At 43.7% G+C, this 20,929-nt stretch overlaps 1 protein-coding gene across 5 annotated transcripts in view; it reads right to left on the reverse strand.

Annotated features, from left to right (window-relative positions):
- Sil1 (Sil1 nucleotide exchange factor) overlaps window positions 1-20,929 on the reverse strand; it is a 37,290-nt gene that overhangs the window by 12,337 nt on the left and 4,024 nt on the right. For all 5 annotated transcript variants that reach the window (XM_055061480.1, XM_050193170.3, XM_050193171.3 and 2 more), the window contains exons 4-6: window positions 15,384-15,557; window positions 11,834-11,955; window positions 3,312-3,576 (exon numbers count right to left, since the gene is read on the reverse strand). In XM_055061480.1, the coding sequence (XP_054917455.1) occupies window positions 3,312-3,576; window positions 11,834-11,955; window positions 15,384-15,557 (561 nt within the window). The remainder of the gene's footprint in view (window positions 1-3,311; window positions 3,577-11,833; window positions 11,956-15,383; window positions 15,558-20,929) is intronic.

The following is a 20,929-nucleotide window of genomic DNA, read 5'->3' on the forward strand; positions in this document are numbered from 1 at the left end:
CTATATTATTTAATTTTTTGTGCAGATATTGCCCACCACAGGCACAAATGTTACTGGCATTGTACGGAACAAAGCTGCATCACAAACTGCCAGTGCTATTGATGTAGTGCCACCATCGCTGACCATGAGGTGCATTTTGTGCTGTTGTAAATGCGGTTCTAGATGGCCATGATATCTTTGTTCGCACGTACGAAGACATGGTTGTCCACAAGGAAACGACTAACGAGGCCACCACGGGCAACATGTGTGAAACAAATGACACTGAGGCCCAAGGGGCGCGAAATGAGAAGACAATGCCACGGGATGTGCTAGACACCTTTTACACAATTTCTCATTCTTAGGCACACGTGATGACGATGCTGCAATAGACTACTTACTGTGTTGTGAGGGTAAAACCACAGAGTTAGTGCACAGCAAGGCTCACCAAAGTTGGGTAATGGAATTTTGGCAGTGCGGTTTTGTTTTGCAGCCCACTCCCTGTTTGTGCTGTCTCATTTAGTAACAAAATTCTTGAGAAAGCCCCATCGATTTCGTTGTTACGGTGTTCAACTATACACTGATCAGAACAAATGCATTCAATGTAATGTAACCAGCAAATAGACATGGAAGAACAAGACTGTTCCTCTCAGTCCCAAATGCTAGTTGCACTATACTAAATGCTTTTGTGACCACATACCAACAAGCTTAGTACAGTTAAACCTGGATGTAACGAACCTATATGTAACGAATTCCTGGATTTAACGAAGTTTTTGAATTCCCCAACGCTGCCCCCATTGAAGCCCATGTATTTTCGACCTTGATGTAACGAACGCGTTGCGGCGGTTAGCCTTGATGTAACGAACTCCCAAAGCTGATCAGTCATTACTTTTAGCACTTTTAAGGAAAATTCGGCCGAAGAAATGCTCTAGATTATTGAATATTAATGCTGTAAGGAGCCAGCAGCTACGCGCACGCCAGGGATTGCCGCGACCGAGCAAAGTTAGCGATGATGATGATGATGGCGGCAACTAGCGCCGCTCCGTGCCTAACGTAGCAGTCTTTTCAGGCTTTGCTTGTCTAGCGTGGCACCAGGTGGCATTGGTATCGGCAGCTGATTTTTCTTGCAGAATTATTTTGTTTCGTATGGATTTGAGGACAAGCATTCTTATTTTGTGATTTTCATTTGTTTCAACGGCTTATACACACTTATGTGTAAGAATTCACTTGAAAAGCAACGCTGATAGCCGGTTCTTTCATTGCCAAGGCGCCGGAAAAGAGAGGGGGAGGGACGATGACGAACGATATCCGTCACTTTTTTTTCTTTCTCTATGGGTGCGTTGCATTCGCCATCTTGAGTGTTGTCCTGCGTTCTGCACGTGTGCGTGTGTCAACTGTGCTCTGGTACTGGTTTGTCCGACTTGTTTTGGAGGTGCTAGGCCTGCCTGTCGGCGTGTAGTCGTGCGTCTCCGCTTCTAACTGCGTCGTCGGTTGGTCGTGATGAGTTCTACTGCCAGAAAACGAAAAGTTCTGTCTTTTGAAGACAAACTCGCAATTTTAAATGCAGTCTCCGCGGGCGAGAAGAAGAAGGACGTTGCCACCCGTTTCAGCATTCCAGCGAGCACACTATCAACGATTTTGAGTGCGGAACACAGCATCAGAAACGCAGTGGAGTCGGGAACAAGCTCGAAGAAAAAAAGACTGAAGCTGTCCACATACACTGATGTGGACAAGGCAGTGTTCACGTGGTTTTTGGACACGCGAGCCAGAAATGTACCCATAAGCGGCGCGATCTTGCAACAGAAGGCAAAGGATTTTGCGTGTATCTTGGGTCATGACGATTTCAAGGCAAGCAACGGGTGGCTGCAGGGATTTAAGAGCCGGCACGGTGTCGTCGGAAGAGTAATCAGCGGCGAATCTGCCTCCGCAGACAGCGATGCTGCTGCTTCGTGGGTGGCTGACAAGCTGCCTGGAATCCTGAGTCGCTTCGAGGCGGCTGATGTCTACAATGCCGACGAGACAGCTCTATTTTATCAAATGCTTCCGGGCCGCACGCTAGCGTTAAAAGGCGATGACTGCCGCGGTGGAAAGCAGAGCAAGCTCCGCATAACGATTCTGCTGTGTGCCAACCTCGACGGCACAGACAAGCGAGTCCCGCTAGTTGTCGGCAAAAGTGCCCGTCCCAGGTGTTTTAAGGGAACGAAGCGTATGCCCGTGAAGTATGTGGCGAATTCCAAAGCGTGGATGACTCGGCCAATATTTTCTGAGTGGTTAAAGGAATTTAACCAGGACGTCAAGCGGCAAGGCCGTCAAGTTTGCCTACTGCTGGACAATTGCTCGGCGCACCACGTCGAGGGCCTGCAGCTGTCGAACATCGAACTGCATTACTTCCCGGCCAACTGCACGTCCCTAATACAACCCCTGGACAAAGGGGTCATTAACAGTTTTAAATGCTGTTACCGGCGCCGACTAATCCTGAAAATACTTCTCGACATCCGTCTGGAACGGGAGATGAAGATCGACATTTATCAAGCAGTCGAGATGCTTGCTGCCTCCTGGCAAGAGGTCAGGGCAGAAGTTATCGCGAATTGCTTTTTAAAGGCCGGAATAGCCAAAAACGCACGGGCTGGTGCCGACGAGGAGGAGGAAGACCTTTCTACTCCGTCCAATGTGGCCGAAGCGTGGAACGAGCTATGTACTAACGGTGGTGTACCCGACGACGTTGAACTGACCGACTTTTTGTTTGCCGACAACGCCGCCGTGACTACAGAAGAAATGTCTGATGCAGCAGTAGCTGAAAGCGTGCAAAATCTGGATGGCGGTGATGATGGTGCTTGTGAGGCAGATCCGTGTGACGTGCCTACTGCAAAGGAGGTGATGAACGCAATGGACGTTATGCGCCGTTTCGTCGGCTCGCTCGACGATGAAGGAGCTCTACACGATTTAGCCTCTTTGGAGCGGCGTGTTGTGCCTACACTCGTGCCGAAGAAGCAAGCGGAAATTACGCAGTTTTTTAGTGTAAAATAAATGATTGAAGGGTGAGTTCACCTTCACGGATATATTGAGCTATTTGGTTTCGTTTCTGCATCATTCGTACGAGCCTTCACGCGAAACCTGCATGTAACGAAAAATTGCGAGCTTTTGTCAACTTCGTTATATCCAGGTTTAACTGTATATCACAACCTCATTTACTGATTAGAAGCTTAGGTATTCAAATGTTAACACATGCTAAGAGTCCCAGCCACTCACTCATATGGACTGGCATGCAATCGGTGCTTCATCTGAGTGCATATAATGTGATGGCGGGAAGAAAAAGGTTATGCCAACGTTCCCACCTGCTCGATGACCAGGTCATGCAAGAGTGTAACTGCCTTCAGCTGTAACTTGGGTGAACTGTCCAGTGCAGTGAAGAGACCTGCAAGCACGGTCAGCCCACCATGGTGGAGCAGGGATTCTTGAGCCTCTGGGAGTTGGCGCACCAGGCATGACAGTGCAAAAAGGCAGCGCAGTCGTACTCGTACTGATGAATCCAGCACAATGAGGCGCAGTAGCTGTGGCAAAAGCCCTTGGCCCAGCACCGACCTTTGCACGTTTGGGTTCCTGCATGACAATAAACGATGTGAACACAATTTAGGAAAATACACAGCAGCTAATTTTCTATATTCAGCAGCAAGGTCTATTCAGATAAGGACAGGCAGAGCCGACAATTTCGTTGTTTCAACAAAATTTCTGTATGACAACGAAATTCCTCCACACTTCGAAACCAAGCTTATTTATTCAGTACACACCTTTGTATCAGCACAAAAAAAAATCTTAACTGAAACAAGACGGAAAATGCAGCCTATGCAGTTGCACAATGTTCCAACTTTGAGAAGGTCTAAAAAAATTATTGAAATTATAAATTGATTTCATATGTTTTATACCTTCTTTGCAGAATTTCATTAATGAAAATAAAATGCACTCAACTGTCTGCACAAGCCTACAACACAAACAAAAAAATTACATGCTTTGCTTTTTTTTTTAGCAAGAAGCAGAAAATTGGGTCCTTATTTGTAAGTTTTTTTTTTTAGTTTTACTACCATGAGTTCTTTTCAAGGCAGTTTCAAAAATGCATACTTTGTTACATGTTAAACCCACAGCAAAGTGTATTTAGTATCTCTTATCGGCATTTTTCATTTTGGCACCAAATTTTGAAAAATTGCAAAGCGTACAAACGTTTACAGTTTTCGCACACAAATTAAAGACGACCACCATCTCCAATTTCGACCAAACTTTCCCAGGATTATCTACTGTCATCAGTTATCTGCTATATGTAAAAAAATTTTCATTATTTTGTTCTTAGTACGAAAGAAAGCAATGATTAGTGATGTATAGGCTGCGACGTTCAGCGCCCCATGGCCTGTTTTTTATAATGTTGCACTGCGCAAACATCAAGTTTAATTATGGCTCCCGTTTATACAACACACTAATAAGCAACCCCAAGTGCTAAAGAGTGAAAACACATGCTTTTTATAAGATATACAAAGGCCATCACTAGCTCTAATTGAAGTGGCTCTTGGATATGGTGTTCTCCTGCTAAACACGATGCCACAGGTTCCACTCCCTGACCCAGTGGTCGTATTCAAATGAAAAGCAGACACCCCAGTACTTAGATTTGGGTAAACGTAAGGACAGGTGATACGATGTAATCCATAGCATTCCACTGCAGCGTTGAGTTCCGCAGGAGAACACCATATCCAATGAGCCATCGACTGTAATTAGAGCTAGTCACATCTTTTTATTTCTTATAAAAAGCACCTGTGTTCACTCTATAGCACTTGAGGTTGCTTATTAATTCGCAGCACAAACACGAGCTATAATTTAAATTCGACATTTCTCTGGTGCAACATTATAAAAAAAAGAAGGCTGTGGTGCGCCGAACACTGCAGCCTATACATCACTATTTAATGCTTTATTTTGTACTCGGGACAAAATGATACATGCAAGAAGCTTTTGCATATAACAGATAACTAATGACACTACAAAACCTTAAGAAAATACCATAGAAATCAGAGAGGATGGTTTTGTTCGTGCATGAAAACTGTCAAATTTTCTAAGTTTCATGATTTTTCAAAATTTGCCTCCAACATTAGAACTACCGGAACGTACGGTATACTAAATACACTTTGTTACGGGTTCAAGATGTAGCAAAGTATGAGCAGAAGAAATACCAAAAGAAACTTGCGACAACAAAACAGATTAAAGATTTTGTTCAAGATCAATCTTTTTTTAAGCACACAGACAAACACACATGAAGAGAGAAACAAACAACAAAAACGCCATCTGTTTTCCTCTTGACTCCACGTCTGCACGCCTAACTTTTTCTGACATGAATTCCTACCAACTAGTTCAACTTTCTGTCGTTCAAAGCTCTATTTTTTTAGTCTTTTGTTCAAATGCCAAGTTTGCCATTTTTTGTTTGTGTTATAGATTTGCCAAAACAATCAAATGTGCAGTAAACTTCAATTAATTTGATTACGATTCAATTTTTCGGTTAATTCAATCTCGACTAAAGGTACTAGTCAGCACCCATACATTTCTACGGGCCCAAACCTCCGTTATTTCGATCTCAACATTGGCATTCGCTGAAAAATTCGAACTTGACTGGTCAGCTTTGCCGCAATACAGCCATGTTATGCGGTGACGCATACTAAAAATTGAATGAGGTCACTGTCACAACATTGTTCGCATTCCTTAACTATACAGGCATGCATGCGCCGCCTCCAGTCACAGTGCGAGCACCTAGACAACAAGTGTATGCGTAGTTTGGCCGTTGCCAAACTACATGTACGCTTGCCGGTGCGCAAGGGCTTGCGCCCGCGCGCCTATGCAGATGGTGCAGGACAGATAGTAAGCATCAAAGCACGGCACGAGCACAGATATCTTAGCCAGGCAAATATGGGAGCTCTGGCTGCCTCACAAAAATATGAAACAATGTCGACCAAGGCAAAAATCGTGAGCTAAGTGGGTGGGCACTGGCGCGAGCTTTCGTGCGCCAGCAAGCATACGTGTAGTTCAGATCTGTTTTTGACGTTGCTGTGGCTCGTTTCGACCACTATGAGTGTCTCGTATATGAGACCGTTAACAGAGCCTAGTACGCATTCCTTAATTTTACACAACTGCACGCACTGTGCACTGAGAAGTGGGGACAACAATCTGTGTTTTTGGAAAGCAAGCAAAAAGGAAGGCGGTAAGGTGGAAAAACTCCGAAAGACAAGGAGACTTTAAAGCCAACAACAGACCGGGGGTCTGTCTAAAACTATGAAAGCCTTCCAGTAAACATATTAGGCGTCTCAGTGCTCGTGCAGTGACCGGAGACTGTGCGTGTGCGTGGGTAAGCTTTCCCGCCTTCATACCTTTCCCCGCTTGGTATGCTTCACTACATAACAGCTGTATTGCGGTGAAGCTAACTTTACAAGAAAATAATGCGAATGAATCAACAGCATATTTAGGCATATTTTCTGCCATTCATATAATTCGACCAGTTTTGTCAGTCCCGTTAGAATCAAATTAACTAAAGCTGACTGTATTTTATTTTCATTAATATATTTGTCAAGTAGGCATAATAAGTATAACCTGTAAGAAAAAATCTTTTCCTGTGCAAGCGGCATTTTCCACCTTGTCTCAGTTAAGATTCTTTCATGCTGAAACAAAAGCATGCACTGAAAAAGTAAGCTTGGTTAAGATGTGTGGAGGGATATTGCTTTGTCACATAAAAATTTTGTTTAAATCAATAAATAGTTTGGGGCGCCCCTCTGTTGTCCTTGTATGAACACACCCAGCACTGAAGGGAATGAAAAACTTTGCAGCCTGCATGTACAGTGCTCACGGAATGAAATGCGTCAATTTAGGGCTAAGTAGTGCGCATACTTTCGTTTCAACTGGCTGCAGTTCGTGTCACATCGACGTAATTTTGGCGCGAACGCTTACACCGGAGTCCTCGTCACGTTTGGTGACCAAATTCCTAGCGACATGACATGGTGCTCTCGCGTACTTTGCACATATGTAGGGCTCTACTAAATGCTCCGTGTCCTATTTCATTCAGTGAGCACTGTACAGTGCTCACAGAATGAAACGCGTCAATTTAGGGCTCGCATACTTTCGTTTCAACTGGCTGCAGTTTGTGTCACGTAGACGTAATTCTGGCGTGTACACTTACATCGGAGTCCTCGTCACCTTTGGTGACCAAATTCCTAGCGACATGACATGGTGCTCTCGCGTACTTTGCACATATGTAGGTTCTACTAAATGCTCCATGTCCCATTTCATTCCATGAGCACTGTACATCTATACCGTATTTATTCGAATCTTGGCCGATAGTTTTTTTCAAATAATCATATTCCAAACTCTAGGGTCGGCTTAGATTCTAGGATATTAAAAAACGCGCCAGTTTTTCATTGAAACTGCTAAATATGGTGCATAGCTAGCGCCATCTAGAAAAGTCAGTATCGCAGCTGCTACTAGCCGTGCCAGTAGCGAACCGTACACAAGCAAGGTCGCCATTTTAACCTGTGTCGTGTCGGCCGTATCGGAGTGCGGCGAGGTGTCATCGCGATGGCACCAAGCAGGAGATGCCGCTACAGTGCTGCTTTCAAGCGGAAAGTTGTGATAGCCGCAGAGGCATCGTCGAAGCTTCAAGCCGGGCGGGACTTCGGAGTCTACAAGAAAACCGGCCGTCATCAGAGGGGACGACAGCAGCTTTTTGCGTGCACCGCAACGAGGATGGCATTTAGCGGACCAAAGAAAGGCCGTCACCACGAAGTGGAGACAGTTTTGGCCGACTTTGGTCGGACGCAAAGAGCAGCTGCCCTTCCAGTGACAGCAGAAGTGCTCTAAGCGAAAGCTAGGGAACTTTCAAGGGAGCGAGGCCAAACACCAAAGGATTTCAAAGCCAGCCGGGGCTGGCTTCAGAAATTCATGAAGCGCTTCGGCTTCAGCCTCTGACGTCGCACTTCAATCACCCAGAAGCTGCCAAGTGATTTCTAAGAAAAACTGATAGCTTTTCAGTGCTACGTACTGAAAAAGAGAGAAGCGGCAGGCTACAACCTTGGGCAAATCGGCAATGCCGACCAGACAGCTGTGTATTTTGATATGCCAGTGGCGTACACCGTGAATGAAAAGGGTGCCAAGGAGGTGAAGGTGTGCTCTGCGGGCTACGAGAAGCAGCGTGCAACTGTGATGCTGTGCTGCACAGCTGATGGACATAAACTCCCTCCTTATATGATATTTAAAAGGAAGACACTGCCTGCTCGAGAAACTTTCCCAAGAAATATCATTGTGCAGGCAAATGAGAACGGGTGGATGATTGGTGCGATGGTGGAAGAGTGGGTTAAGATTGTGTGGCGACGGCGTCCAGGAGCCCTTTTGACAAAGAACTTGCTCCTTGTTGTCGACTCTTACCATGGGCACTTGACCGACAACGTGAAGGTTGCGCTTGCCCAAGCGAACACGGACCTCGTTGTCATACAAGGCCGCATGACGGGCCAGTTGCAGCCACTTGATGTCTGCATCAACAAACCTTTCAAGGATCATCTGCGGAAATATTACACAGACTGGTTGACTGATGAAGACCACAAGCTAACGGCAACGGGCCGCATCAAACGTCCATCGCCATCGCAGCTGGCAGGCTGGGTAGCTGCAGCGTGGGATGACATCCCAGGTACTTTGATCGTGCGTGCATTTAAAAAGTGCAGCATATCTAATGCGCTTGACGGCACCGAAGATAGTGCACTGTTTGAAGGTGACAGTGACAAGGAACACAGCGATGAGTCTAGCAGCGATGACGAGGTTGAATGAGCTCTGCACGTTCAGATTCAATAAATGCTATTTGCATTTTATGAACGCTGTCCTCGCTTTTTTTGTTCGGCCTACATTTGAGGTAATATATATGTATTTATTTTGGCTTCAGACTTTAGGGGGTCGGCTTAAAATTGGGGTCGGCCTAGATTCGAGTAAATACGGTACATAGTTTGTAGTTGGGTTACACCTATGTGTTGCTCCAGCATTACTTTTCTGTTGCAGCAAAAAAACAAGCACATGCAGTGCATCTAATATGACACACACTGATGATGAGAGAGAAAATCTGGTGCTCTAAGACATTGTAAAAGGGAACCAAGAGAGTCAGAGGGGCTGATTGGTTAAGTTCCATTGTGAAGGAGGACAGAAAAGCTAAGAAACTACAAGGTCAAGTGCCATCTTCATTATTTCTTAGCTTGTCCTGTGTCCTCTTTTTGCATAGTTATGTACTCCAGTACAATGGACAAGAAAGACTAAGGAATATACCATATTTACTCGCATAATGATCACACTTCTTTGTCAAAAAAACTGAGGCGAATTCAGGGGTGCGATCATTGCACGGCTTAAATTTTCTGCGAAAAGAAACATTTTCTTTTTTCATCCCGCGTTTGCTGCGGGATGACAATGGGTCAACAAGCAGGTAGCTGCCGCTGTCAGTGCGGGACACCAAAAGAAAAATGGCGGCTGGCGGAGCAAGCCGAACACGCCGAACACGATTATTTCTTATGAGTACATTACACGCATTGAAACAGTTTCTTCCGTATCAGTAATGAATAATATCATTAATATCGTCAAGTTTGCGACAATAACGTAGCCATGTCCACTTTGAGGGGACAGAAACAGAGATGGGCACGCTTAACTGCCAGTGACAGAAACACATGGCAGGCATGCTGCTGAAACTGCGGCATTTATCTTCACTGCTATCCTAATACGGCACGTTTCCATTAAGGGTGGGCAAATATCTTCGCTGCGTTACATGCGTCGGCGTATGAATAGGGTACACTTCTAAGGTATCAGTGTAAACGTGGCCACTATCGTTGCCGCTCGCGATTTGTTGCGTGCCCACGAGTGCAGACGAGAAGAATCGAAAGGCGCCTTTTATGTTGTTGTTGACCAAAACCATTATGAAGCCTACAAGCAATAAAGCCGAGGCAAGTTTGGTTGTAGCTTTTTTTTTCATGGAAGTGCGGAAAGTGATGGAAGGAATTAATGGGGCATCTGCTTAAGAATGTTGGGTGCGTGCAGACCGCTTGATATGTCTTCAAGAGTCGTTCGCGTAGCATTTGACAGATGGTAAGTGCAATTATCATTAGCTAGACTTGGCATACGACATATCACTGCGACAAGTTCAGGGTGCGATCATTACACCGGGAAAGAAAAAAATATCAAATTTTGCTGACAATATTCAGGGGTGAAATCATTAGGCGAGTAAATACGGTATATACAGTAACTTACAGTTACACTCAGGCACATTTCTAATGGACTCACTTAAACCAAACTATTACCTAGCATGAACACCTTCTCACCAACACAACGGAACCTGCAAGAACCCTATGCAGAGCCTTCCACTTATGACATCAAACAAAAGAAGAACTGTGGCAAAGCAGAACCGCCGGCCTATGCATAAAGTTAGATGTGCATAAGAAGTACACGCCTAGAAATCTTCAGCAAAGAATGTTAGCACATCATTTTAAAAACTACGAGAATGACAGCAAGTCAGATGTAATGGCAACAGCTAAGAGTAACCTCTGATAAATTCATTCACAAAAGCATGTCACAATCTGTTTATGTTTATGTGTTTATGTAATTTACGATGCATTGACACCATATCATTTTTTAAAGACTACTCATCTGACAAGTGTTTCAGGTTTATTTGTCAAATCAGGAAACTCCGTGCACACACAAAGACATTTATCTATTCACTGTCATGCACAGCATTTCAATGCTTGCAGTGCTGGGTTCTAGCCCTTGGCCCGTATTCACAAAAAGCTCTTATATTAGAAGTGTTTTTAAGAGAAAATTTCAGTCAATCCTGATGCTGGACATATCATTAGTGAAGGCGGTTGGCCAATGACAAAGAGCACTTACGAAAAAAGCATTGTGAATTCGACTCTGTCTTTTTTATTGTTGTGCATAGCATTCGTTCCATCCTTTTCAACTGCAGGTGAAGCATTGTATGTGATGCCGTCGGATGACTCCCGAGGCTAGATCTGTTACACATGCACAAATAACCAAGAAAGCAGGCAGGAAGGTGGCTGCTGCAATAGCGCAATGGTACAGCTCTGCATGTGCACTCAGCTCCCGCCTGTGGCAAATTGTCTTACCATGCACTTCCATTTCTCTCTTCTTAATTATTTCCACATTAAAAAAACTTAATTTCTGCTATGCTTTCTTTAGCTTCATTCATTGTCTGCTGGCTTCATGTGGTTGTAACTAACACATATTGACCACTCGATTGCTCTTATTCTTCTTGCTTATTAATGGTACCATCGGATTGGTTCCTACCACGCCCCAACTCAGTTTGCAGCGATATGGAGCCCTCTCGAGACTGGAGCCAGAGAAAGTCTGCCCCAGTCAAATGTGCTAGGTGCTTTTAACTGGAGTAGCCACGTGATTGAATTACTGCTGTATCTCGCTTGCGCTCCCAGGTTGTAGGTGGGAGCACCTCCGAGCACTCTGAGCTGAAGCGCCAGCACTCTCAATGAACCAGGTGAATATGTTCTTTGCACTCGATTTCAAACCGAATTTAAACTGCAGCACGAGAGCACTCGAAATTTACCAGTCGAATGAACCATAAAACCGCAATGCATGAACATGCACAAGCAGTAAATATACCAGAATACACCAGAATACACCCGAGTCTCAAAACTTCGAAGTGTTTGTGAATGAATCATACCAGTGACAGACACGATGGCTGAATGTGGAATGGGAACATACCTTCCAGTTTGTTTATCATGTTTTATCATTTTATCAGTTTAGTTCTGGTGTAATGGTACACGAGGTTACCAAGAAGAAAACTTACCCCTGCAATGCCGAGCCAAGGGTGTACGCCACCAGTTCACGGACAGTGTCAGATGTGGAGTTTAGATCAGGTACAATGGCAAGAAGGCCACCCATCCTCACAAAGTCCACAGCTCTGTCATACTAAATACAAAAAACAAAAGTCCTACATGTCATATATGTTAGAAGTACAGATTCCTGATTTTGTAGCAAAAAAGAAAGGGGGTCAACCGAGGGGCCAGATTTTTATTAATCATATCATGAGAAGCCAAAAACAAAGACGCGAAGGACAACATAGGGGGAAATTACTTGTTCTTACTAACTGAATTAAAGAAATTATAAATTAATGGAAATGAAAGTGCATGAAAAAATAACTTGCCGCAGGTGGGGGGGAACGATCCCGTGTCTTCGCATATGCGTGCGATGCTCTAACCAATTGAGCTACCGCAGCGCCGTTTCCCCATACACTTTCTTGGGTATTTATGTTTTACTACTACAACTAACCTTGGCAGTGTTAGCCAGCGCCACCACTCACAAACCTTGGTGGCGGATGTGGAACATCCTTTCTGCAGCAGGTGTCACGAGTACGTGATCTTTTTGGGTGAAGGCAACTGGTCAATAAACCCACACATGCTACCTGAGGCATCAATGTTGCCGGATTTCAGACCCTCGTTATGTAATGAGCGAGGAGAAAGGGGTTAACTGAGGGGCCCGATTTTTATTAATCATATCATGAGAAGCTAACTAACAAAGACGTCAAGGGCAACATAGGGGAAATTACTTGTACTTACTAACTTAATTAAAGAAATGGTAAATTAATGGAAATTAAAGTGGATGAAAAAACAACTTGCCGCAGGTGGGAAAGATCCCACGTCTTCGCATTACGCGTGCTATGCTCTAACCAAATCCGATGCTCGAACATCTGCTGCCTTGCAGAGGGACACGATGTCGCAGCTTGACATATTGCCAGTCACTACGTTTGCAGCCCACAAGGCAACAAAGTCGAATCATGGTGCTCGCAAAAAGACTGAGACCGACTCTGACTGTGGAGCTCTCGTCAAAATGGAGCACGTTGTAACACAAGCAGACGTTTCTTGTGTGCCGGAAGTGCTTAAGTTTAGTGAGAAATTGTTGGTGTGCATTCTCTTTCTGTTACTTTCTTTTTATAGAAGCAAATTAACTAACATTCCAACTATTACGAACAACATTTATTCACCATAAAGTTGGAAATATTATTGATGACACACCCTGGGCAGCCAATAGGATAGCTCGCCCTACTAACGTCATTGGGGTAAATGACGTCAAATGGGTAGGGGCGGCTTAAAGTTCAGCCGAGCGATGTGCTGCGATCGGCAGTGATGTACATTTTTAAAACCTTATAATAAATTACATGCTTTACGCAGAGCACTTAGATGCGTCAATTAATGATCAGAAGGACCTGCTCTAACAACTCGGTACTTTTGTACAAAATCGTCAAAATCGTTTCAGGGTCCCTTTAAGGGCAGACCACATGCATGCTTGAGCGCCCGCTCACTCCCGGCTGCTCCCGGTTAGGCGCCTTGGAAGACTTATTGATAGCACTTCAAGATGCACAAGTTGGATGCGGCTACTATCCGTCGGTCAAGCTGGTGAAGGAGAAAGTTGGTCCACACCATGTAGCATAGCCAGACAGGAGCATACGAGAGCGAGCACGCACTGAAGCGCTGTTGTGCACAAAGCAAACGCTGGGCATAGGCACTACAGTTGCATGTAGCTACAGTCTGCTACGTAGTATAAATATGACGGCCTCCGCAGAGTGCCGCAACAAGTCCACAGGCTCAGCACAGTGCAGCTCCCTGAGGATAACCACGTTTGGCGCGTCGTAGGCACCAAAATCAGAAATAGTGGCGTCTACGCGAACATCCAAAATCAAATTTGATTTGACTGTGCGCCACAGTGAAATTCAGTAAGCAGAGCACAGTGGGCTCACCCCGCCTTAGGCTTTGCAGTGCAAGTCATTGATGAAGGAGTGGAAGCACCGCACAGGGGACATTAGATTGCATTAGCTCTGCTTCTGCTGAACTACTTTTTGCGGCAAAGTATTTCTGAAATAGTCTATTTTAACTTCAAATGCATTTCTCGACTTGTGTGTTTCCTCAAGAACACCGCTCATTTTCCCAGAAAGCGCTGGCATGCATGTTTTCTTTTCCTTCTGCAAACTCATCTAAACCAGGATGAACAAGTTCAGAAAGTTCCAAACCAGTTCTAACCCTTATAATTTTTTTCTGGAGCTGAACTTGAGCCCCCAAAAATAATGGAACGGTGCCATGCACAAGGAGATCACCACCTAAGCTGTCTTTACTTTTTTTCTTATTTGCACCCACTCTGCCTCCGCTGCAATGGTAACAGGAAGTGGAGAGGTGGGAGCCCTGTTAGTTTCCACGCTGCAGCCACCGTGGCAGATTCTAACGTTTCTAACGATTCTAACGATTCTAACGATTCTAACGTGGAACAGTATATACCTTGTCATTTATTTTTCTGTGTTATTCATCAGAGCTATGCAGCTGCATAACATTAAGAATACACTCTCAATCTATTCCTGTTAAAATATCAAATGCACTCATGGTTAATTTCTCCACGGTAATATTGCCATGTGGTGGTGAGCCCTAGCTAGATTGCTTCTCTAAAATTTTGTTATTCTGTGCACTGAATGCAACAACAGTGCAGGAAGAACAGGATCTAGTTATAAAGCATCAACAAAACTAGTAAACAAGATGGTCACTGCGATAAAAAAAAAACAACGAAGAAAAAAATGTCTAAGCTTGACACGAAAAATTGCGCGACTAGAATATCAGTGATAATAAAAAATGAAAAAAGAATGTCAAATTTTTGAAAAATAAAAATTGTAAATGCTGAACTGTAATCACTTTAACATAGCTGTGCACAATGTTCAAGCCTGGAAGGTGCGTGCTGTCTAAATCAGAGGCTATATTGTCGGTCAATCACCTCGGGTGTACGACTACTTTGGCGAAATTTTTCATAACTAAGCAGCTGACGCTTCCGAATCTGTGGGTGACAAGGGTCCTCACACAATGTAAGGAACACTGTTGCTCGTAAACACCAACACATCGTGTACAAACTTACAAAATTGACCATATCCCCAAATGTGATCGATGAAGAATACCACCCCAGATGTCTCAAACACATGCATGTGAAGCCCTTGAGTGTGACCCACGTCTCTAAGATTTCACCTCATCCTCTTTTGTAGCTTGTGTAGACAATGCTTTACACTCCCTCTTCTTTGTGACATACCAGTGTGGCCTGCAGGAAGGTATATGCCAGGCACTGTAAACAACTTAACTTTCATGAAGATGCAACGTTCCCGAAGATATAATTTTTGCGAGTTGCTTAATATTAATTCACAAAAAAGCTTATCCTGCGAACAATTACTGTTGTCACATGCATGCATATTCATTGAGAACAGACGATGGGGATTAAAGTGTGTACTTAGTCATACTGTAAGACATATAATGCCATTCTTGTAGGCCATCACACACACAAGCCATGTTTGGAATACAAAGAACTCTACCCACCTGGTGTACAAGGAACTCCATATCTCTCAACAGAGCTTCCTTCCCTGCTTCAGTGGCATTGTGGTAGTTCTCAAGCAGGTTATAAAGAATTTCTGACTCAGACTTAGCCTCCAGCTTTAAGCTTGACATCTTCTTCTTCAGGTCATCCATGTTCCATGGTAGGTCCTTCTTTTCCTTCAAAAAGATAACATGTTAAGTTACCTTTTGTATGTTATGTCCACTTTCTTCCATAAAAGGGTAACATAAGACCAGCAGCTTTCCAATTTGTGAATAATTTCCTTTTTCAGGAAGAAACATTGCAAAGAATAACAAGCTTTTCCTCAAGGAACTAGTCAAACAGATCACACTATTGACGAAATACTGTATATACTTGTACAAGGGCTTTTTTTCCCCACGATTTTGGCATGATGCGGCCCCCATACACAAGTAGGCCATTTGCAATTCAATTTTCAGTCCATATATGGAAAAATAAAACACTTTATTTCTGCAATTATAAGTGCATGCTATCTGGCGTTGCAGCAATTCGAAGCTTGAACGCAGCATTGTGTGTGGTTATGCATTTTCTGGCTATCGTAGGCAGTTGTGCTATTTCACAGATCAGGCACAACACTATGTCGCATGCTAAAAACTGCAGGGCAGCTATCGTCATCTGGTAGCTGTGCCGAACGCAAATGTCACAGCACCATATGTGAAACACAACTGATTTTCTGCCACTTTTTTAGAGCAAAGCTTTCTTTGCCTCTTCCTTCGACTTTCCCACTGCTGCTGCTGTACGGCACACCATGTTAGGCTATGGTTCAGAGCGTGTGTATACACGACAGGAATGTGGCAGAGGAAAGGCAATGCGAGAAATTTATTTGGACCTTTGCACTATGCCGCGTGTGCACAATGCCCTCTGGGGCTCCCTGGGCATCACCACAATATCCTCTTGATGCCTGTAATTATCTGTCACCCCCACAAATGCATTGAAAGAACTGCAGCCCTTACCTTTCCACAACATGCAACCGCCCAGAGGAGAAGTGAATAGAATAAGAGAGAGGAGGTAGGGGAGAGCATGCAGAGAATGGGTAGAACTGACAGAGCCACGAAACGAGTCAATAAGAGCCTTGGCTCGCAACTCGCATTCATGGGGAGGAGGGCAGGAGAGGGAAAAGGTGGCATGCGAAGGCGAGGAAAAGCTAGTATACTAGACACGAAAGCGGTTGCAGGCAAACTGGATAAATTTAAGCTCAAGGTACGGTACGGTACGTTTCTGCTATTTCTGAAAAATGAACACCATGAAAATTTGTCAGGCGGTCAATTGACGCACGGTGTGCAGACTCAAAGCCACATAAAAGCACCATAGTATCTAGGCATCGCACTTCAATTCCACACTTCTGTGCCCACCATAGTAGCTTTGCAGCTATGGCATTGCTTGAGGTGGCAGGTTCGATCCCAACCGCAGCAGCCACATTTCGACGGGGGCAAAATACAAAAATGCTCGTGTACTTAAATTTAGGTGCACATTAAAGAATCCCAGGGGGCAAAAATTAATCTGTAGTCTGCCACTGTGGCATGCGTTTTAATCTGATTGTGGTTTTGGCCTGTACAGCCCCATAATTCAATTAAAGCTTAACACTTCTACCATGATGCAATGTGCCATGAGGGAATGACAATACTAACCTTCTCGGAGGTTACGAATAATGGCGCATAACAATGCCTCAGGCAAACACGTCTCACTGTGTGTTCTGTGTACTACACAGACAAACAGCAGTGGCGCACGTAAGGCAACATTTACCATCAACTCACCACTCTCGTATTGCACTAGATGCTGAAGAAATCAAACATTCGCTGTCACCATCACTGCTAATTATTGTCAATCAAAGCAAACAGCACAGAAAGTTTCGCTTATGTCGATTGCAACAGTACGTGGGATCCACTTTTTTTTTCGTCAAGTTTTCAGTTGTCAAATTCGGGCATGCGGCGTTATTCTGGTATATACAGTAACCGGAAAACTGGAGTGTTTGAAAGAGACTGGCAGGTTAACTTTTTCGTTACGGCAGGAAAATTATCATTTTTCGGAGGTTTAAAAAAATCTTTTTTGGCACCATAGACGAAACTTTAACATATGACATAGCACTGTACATTGCACAAAACTAATTGGTGTTTCCAAATACAGTCAAACTCTTTTACAATTAAGTGCTTGGGGCCTCCGAAATCATTTGTTATACAAGTCACATTGTTGTAAAGGCCGTGCAACGCACAGCTCACAGTAGCTCACACACTGCACAGCTCACCTGGACAGACTTTCGTTATACAGCACATTTTGTTGTAGAGGCACTGTACTGCACATAAGTTGTAAGAAAGCATTCTTTAAAGTTTGTAAAGTCAACATTTTCGTGGCCTGCTTGAGAACTCTATAATATACAAAAACAAATTTCATAAGAAATTCAGAATGTACGTTTGATAATTCAATCTTCTAAAAACATGTGACTAAAAATATGCTTGGCACACAGATGTTCTTTAGGTATAAAAAACAAAGAGGTTAGTCTTTCCAGTGCCTGTGCTATACAGTGAAGCAGTCCCTTGACATTGTGAGGCAAAGGTAGACTGTGTATTTCCAACTGCAAATGTTCGATTTCAGTTCAACTTTGCGTTCCAGATAGCACAGGTTCCGATTTTGCCTCATCTGCATCTCCCTGATTTGGAGCTAAAGTTCTGGTGCTGGTTTTTGAGTAGGAAGGTCGTTGTTATCTTCACAGTCAAGCCCCAGCAGCTGCTGGACAAGCTTAATTATAAACAACTGGCTGAAGTTGGCTTGCCTCTGAAATTGCAACTGTTCTAAACATGGCGAAAATGCACAGTTCTGAGCGTTGGACATATAACAGACCCTTTGAAGTGTGCTTGACAGGAACACCACTCAGTCAAAACCTACACTGAATGTAAACGGCTGCCAATTTTTTCATTCAATTATCACCCTTCAAATGTGACGATGTAATGTTCTCTAAATTACTGCTGGTATCACAAAAAGCCATTGTTCATGCACCCTAATCACGAGTTACAAACTTTTTTTTTGGAAGCGGTGAAGGGCAAGGGCAACAAAAGTTTTCTCCACAACGTGCCTCTGTTCGTCAAAAGTTGCATCAAAAATCAGTTTTGCCACAAAACAATGTCAAAAAGATTCTGAAGGCCCTTGTGCAGGACTACCTGCTGGATAGTGTTGTGTATTCGAAAAATGTTTTCAATGTGCTAAAATTGGCTATCAAAATTGGCAATCACTGGTGATCATTTTGTAAGACGTCAAAAAAAGCATTAAAGCAGAGGCCCGGCCTACACAAACACATAGTGCGGCTTAGCCAGAAGTGACCATAAATGTTATCAAAAACATGCCTTCCTCTCTCGCTTTCTCATGCAGCTTGATGATGGTAGCGATAATGTAGCTTGTTAAGCAGCATGACAAAGCAAGACTAGAATCTACTAAAGGGGCTCTGCAACATCCCTTAAGGAAGCTGTGGAATATTTCTGGTAATAAAGAGCACTTTGAATAAGCACCTTGCATGAGCAGAGTTATTGGCAATCGGCTGTTTTTCCTGCCATGCCTTTACGGCCTTGCCCTCCCTTTGGTCATTCTTACTGCACTGGAAGTAAGAGGCAGCACAGAGCAATGCCCGCAGTATGCCACCTGAATATGTCATCACGTCTGGCTTTCGTACTGGCTCAGTTGCAGTTCCTCATCAACAGATGGGGCCACCACCATTACATGAGACATTTCTCCTTTGTGTTTTCGTTGCCTTGCTACAGCTACTAATATGTCTCGGTTCACTTTGAATAAAGCACATGATTACTGTGGCTAAATTTGTTAGTCAGAACCACATGCTGAGTTGTTCCCTCTGTTGTACTTGGAATAAAAACACAGCAAATAAGCACACTTTACAAGCAAAGAGTTGCACCACCTCAGCCCATCCATGGTGCTTTCGCAGAGTTCAAGGCACAAAGGATATCAAAGAATGCAAACACACACAATATACAGAAATCAAAACTATAGTAATGACAGCCTGGTATGGATACGGTTGCCACCTTTTCCTGTAAGAAAAACTAGCAGCAAGAAAAGGCGCTGGTGGAGGTTTTCTTCTCCTTTTTTCTTTTATATATATATATATTTTTTTTCAGAGCGCACTATTTGTACAAAAACACAAAATGAAAACAAAATAAAGTGGCAATATGCCGAGTAAGAACTTTGCATGACTTGAAATATACTTCTAGGCTCCATTTAAAATTTGGTGCACATTTAAAGTAAAATAAAAAAAATAGTGGGTAAAGGCAACAGCCAGATGAGCATTGTTTCCATAGCCCAGGGTTGTGCAAGCACAGGACAACAAACAATGTGTGTTCCATTTCACTCATATGGTCCAAATTGGTCGTGCCATCTGGTGCGATAAGCTCGAACGGTGGGTAGCCCCTGATAAAATGTATCATAGAGAAGCACAGGTGTTTCTTGGACTCAAGGGAGAAACTTCAGAAGAAATAATAAAGTGAAAGTATGGGCCACTGTTTGCCAAATTTAGATAACATGCACTCACTTCCGACATTTCAGTTGTTTGCAATGTATGAATGCCCTGTATGAATGCTATGTACGAATGTTTTCGATGCATAGCCAAATTATGAAGAACTGGAAAACTGGCAAACGGTGTGCCAGTGTGGGTGTCAAACCAGCAGCCTGCACCATAATGAAAAAACTGGCTGTGCTAGTGAAAAACCAGCCAAGTGGCAAATCTAGCTATGGACAAATATTAATACAAATATTAATACTAGTACAATACTAGCACATTAAATTACAATAGCACCAAAGAGCACATTTTTGATAGTGTCACGGGCATTGAATATTAGAAACATCTAAAGATATCTGGCCAACGCTCATAGGAATTTATTGGGCCGTTATAAAACACAGGAGATGTCAAAGGTTACAGAAATGTTGGAGGGAAGGACAAGCTGTATATTAAGGCTCATAACAATGTTTATCTCAGGAGCTGATGACAGCACTGTCTGAAGACTAGGCGGGTTTTAGTACCATTTTTCACATTCAAAATGCTTTGCAATGCCTCCTTGAAAGATAGCACATTTAGAGATTTAGTTCTCCATTTTTGTTTCTAAATTTTCTCCCGGCTACTGAATGACCTGCCAAAGTTGAGTTCAGTAAAGGTTCACCAATGTGATAAGGCTTCTCCGGTACTTGAGACTGCTCCCCCTTAGGGCCCTACATACACACAACAGCTGACCCACAGAGAGGACAGGTTGCCTTTGTGATCACAACAGACCTTAAAATTAAAGTCACAGGCAGTCACATGCTGGAATCACTTGACTTTTTACTTGTGAAATAGGGATAATGTCCCTTGAACTCTAGTGACAGTCAGAAAACATGACGCCCGTCAACCTTCGTTACAGCACAAAGGGGAGCACAGCTATGTTTGTTGACTCACAAACATGGCACAGAGAACAGAGAAGGCTCTGGAGTAAGAGGTCAGCCGGGCTAATTCACGTTCACCCGCACACACACAAATGCCCCCCAT

The sequence above is a fragment of the Dermacentor andersoni genome, chromosome 1 (genome assembly GCF_023375885.2).
Source record: "Dermacentor andersoni chromosome 1, qqDerAnde1_hic_scaffold, whole genome shotgun sequence".
NCBI classification, from domain to species: Eukaryota; Metazoa; Arthropoda; class Arachnida; order Ixodida; family Ixodidae; genus Dermacentor; species Dermacentor andersoni.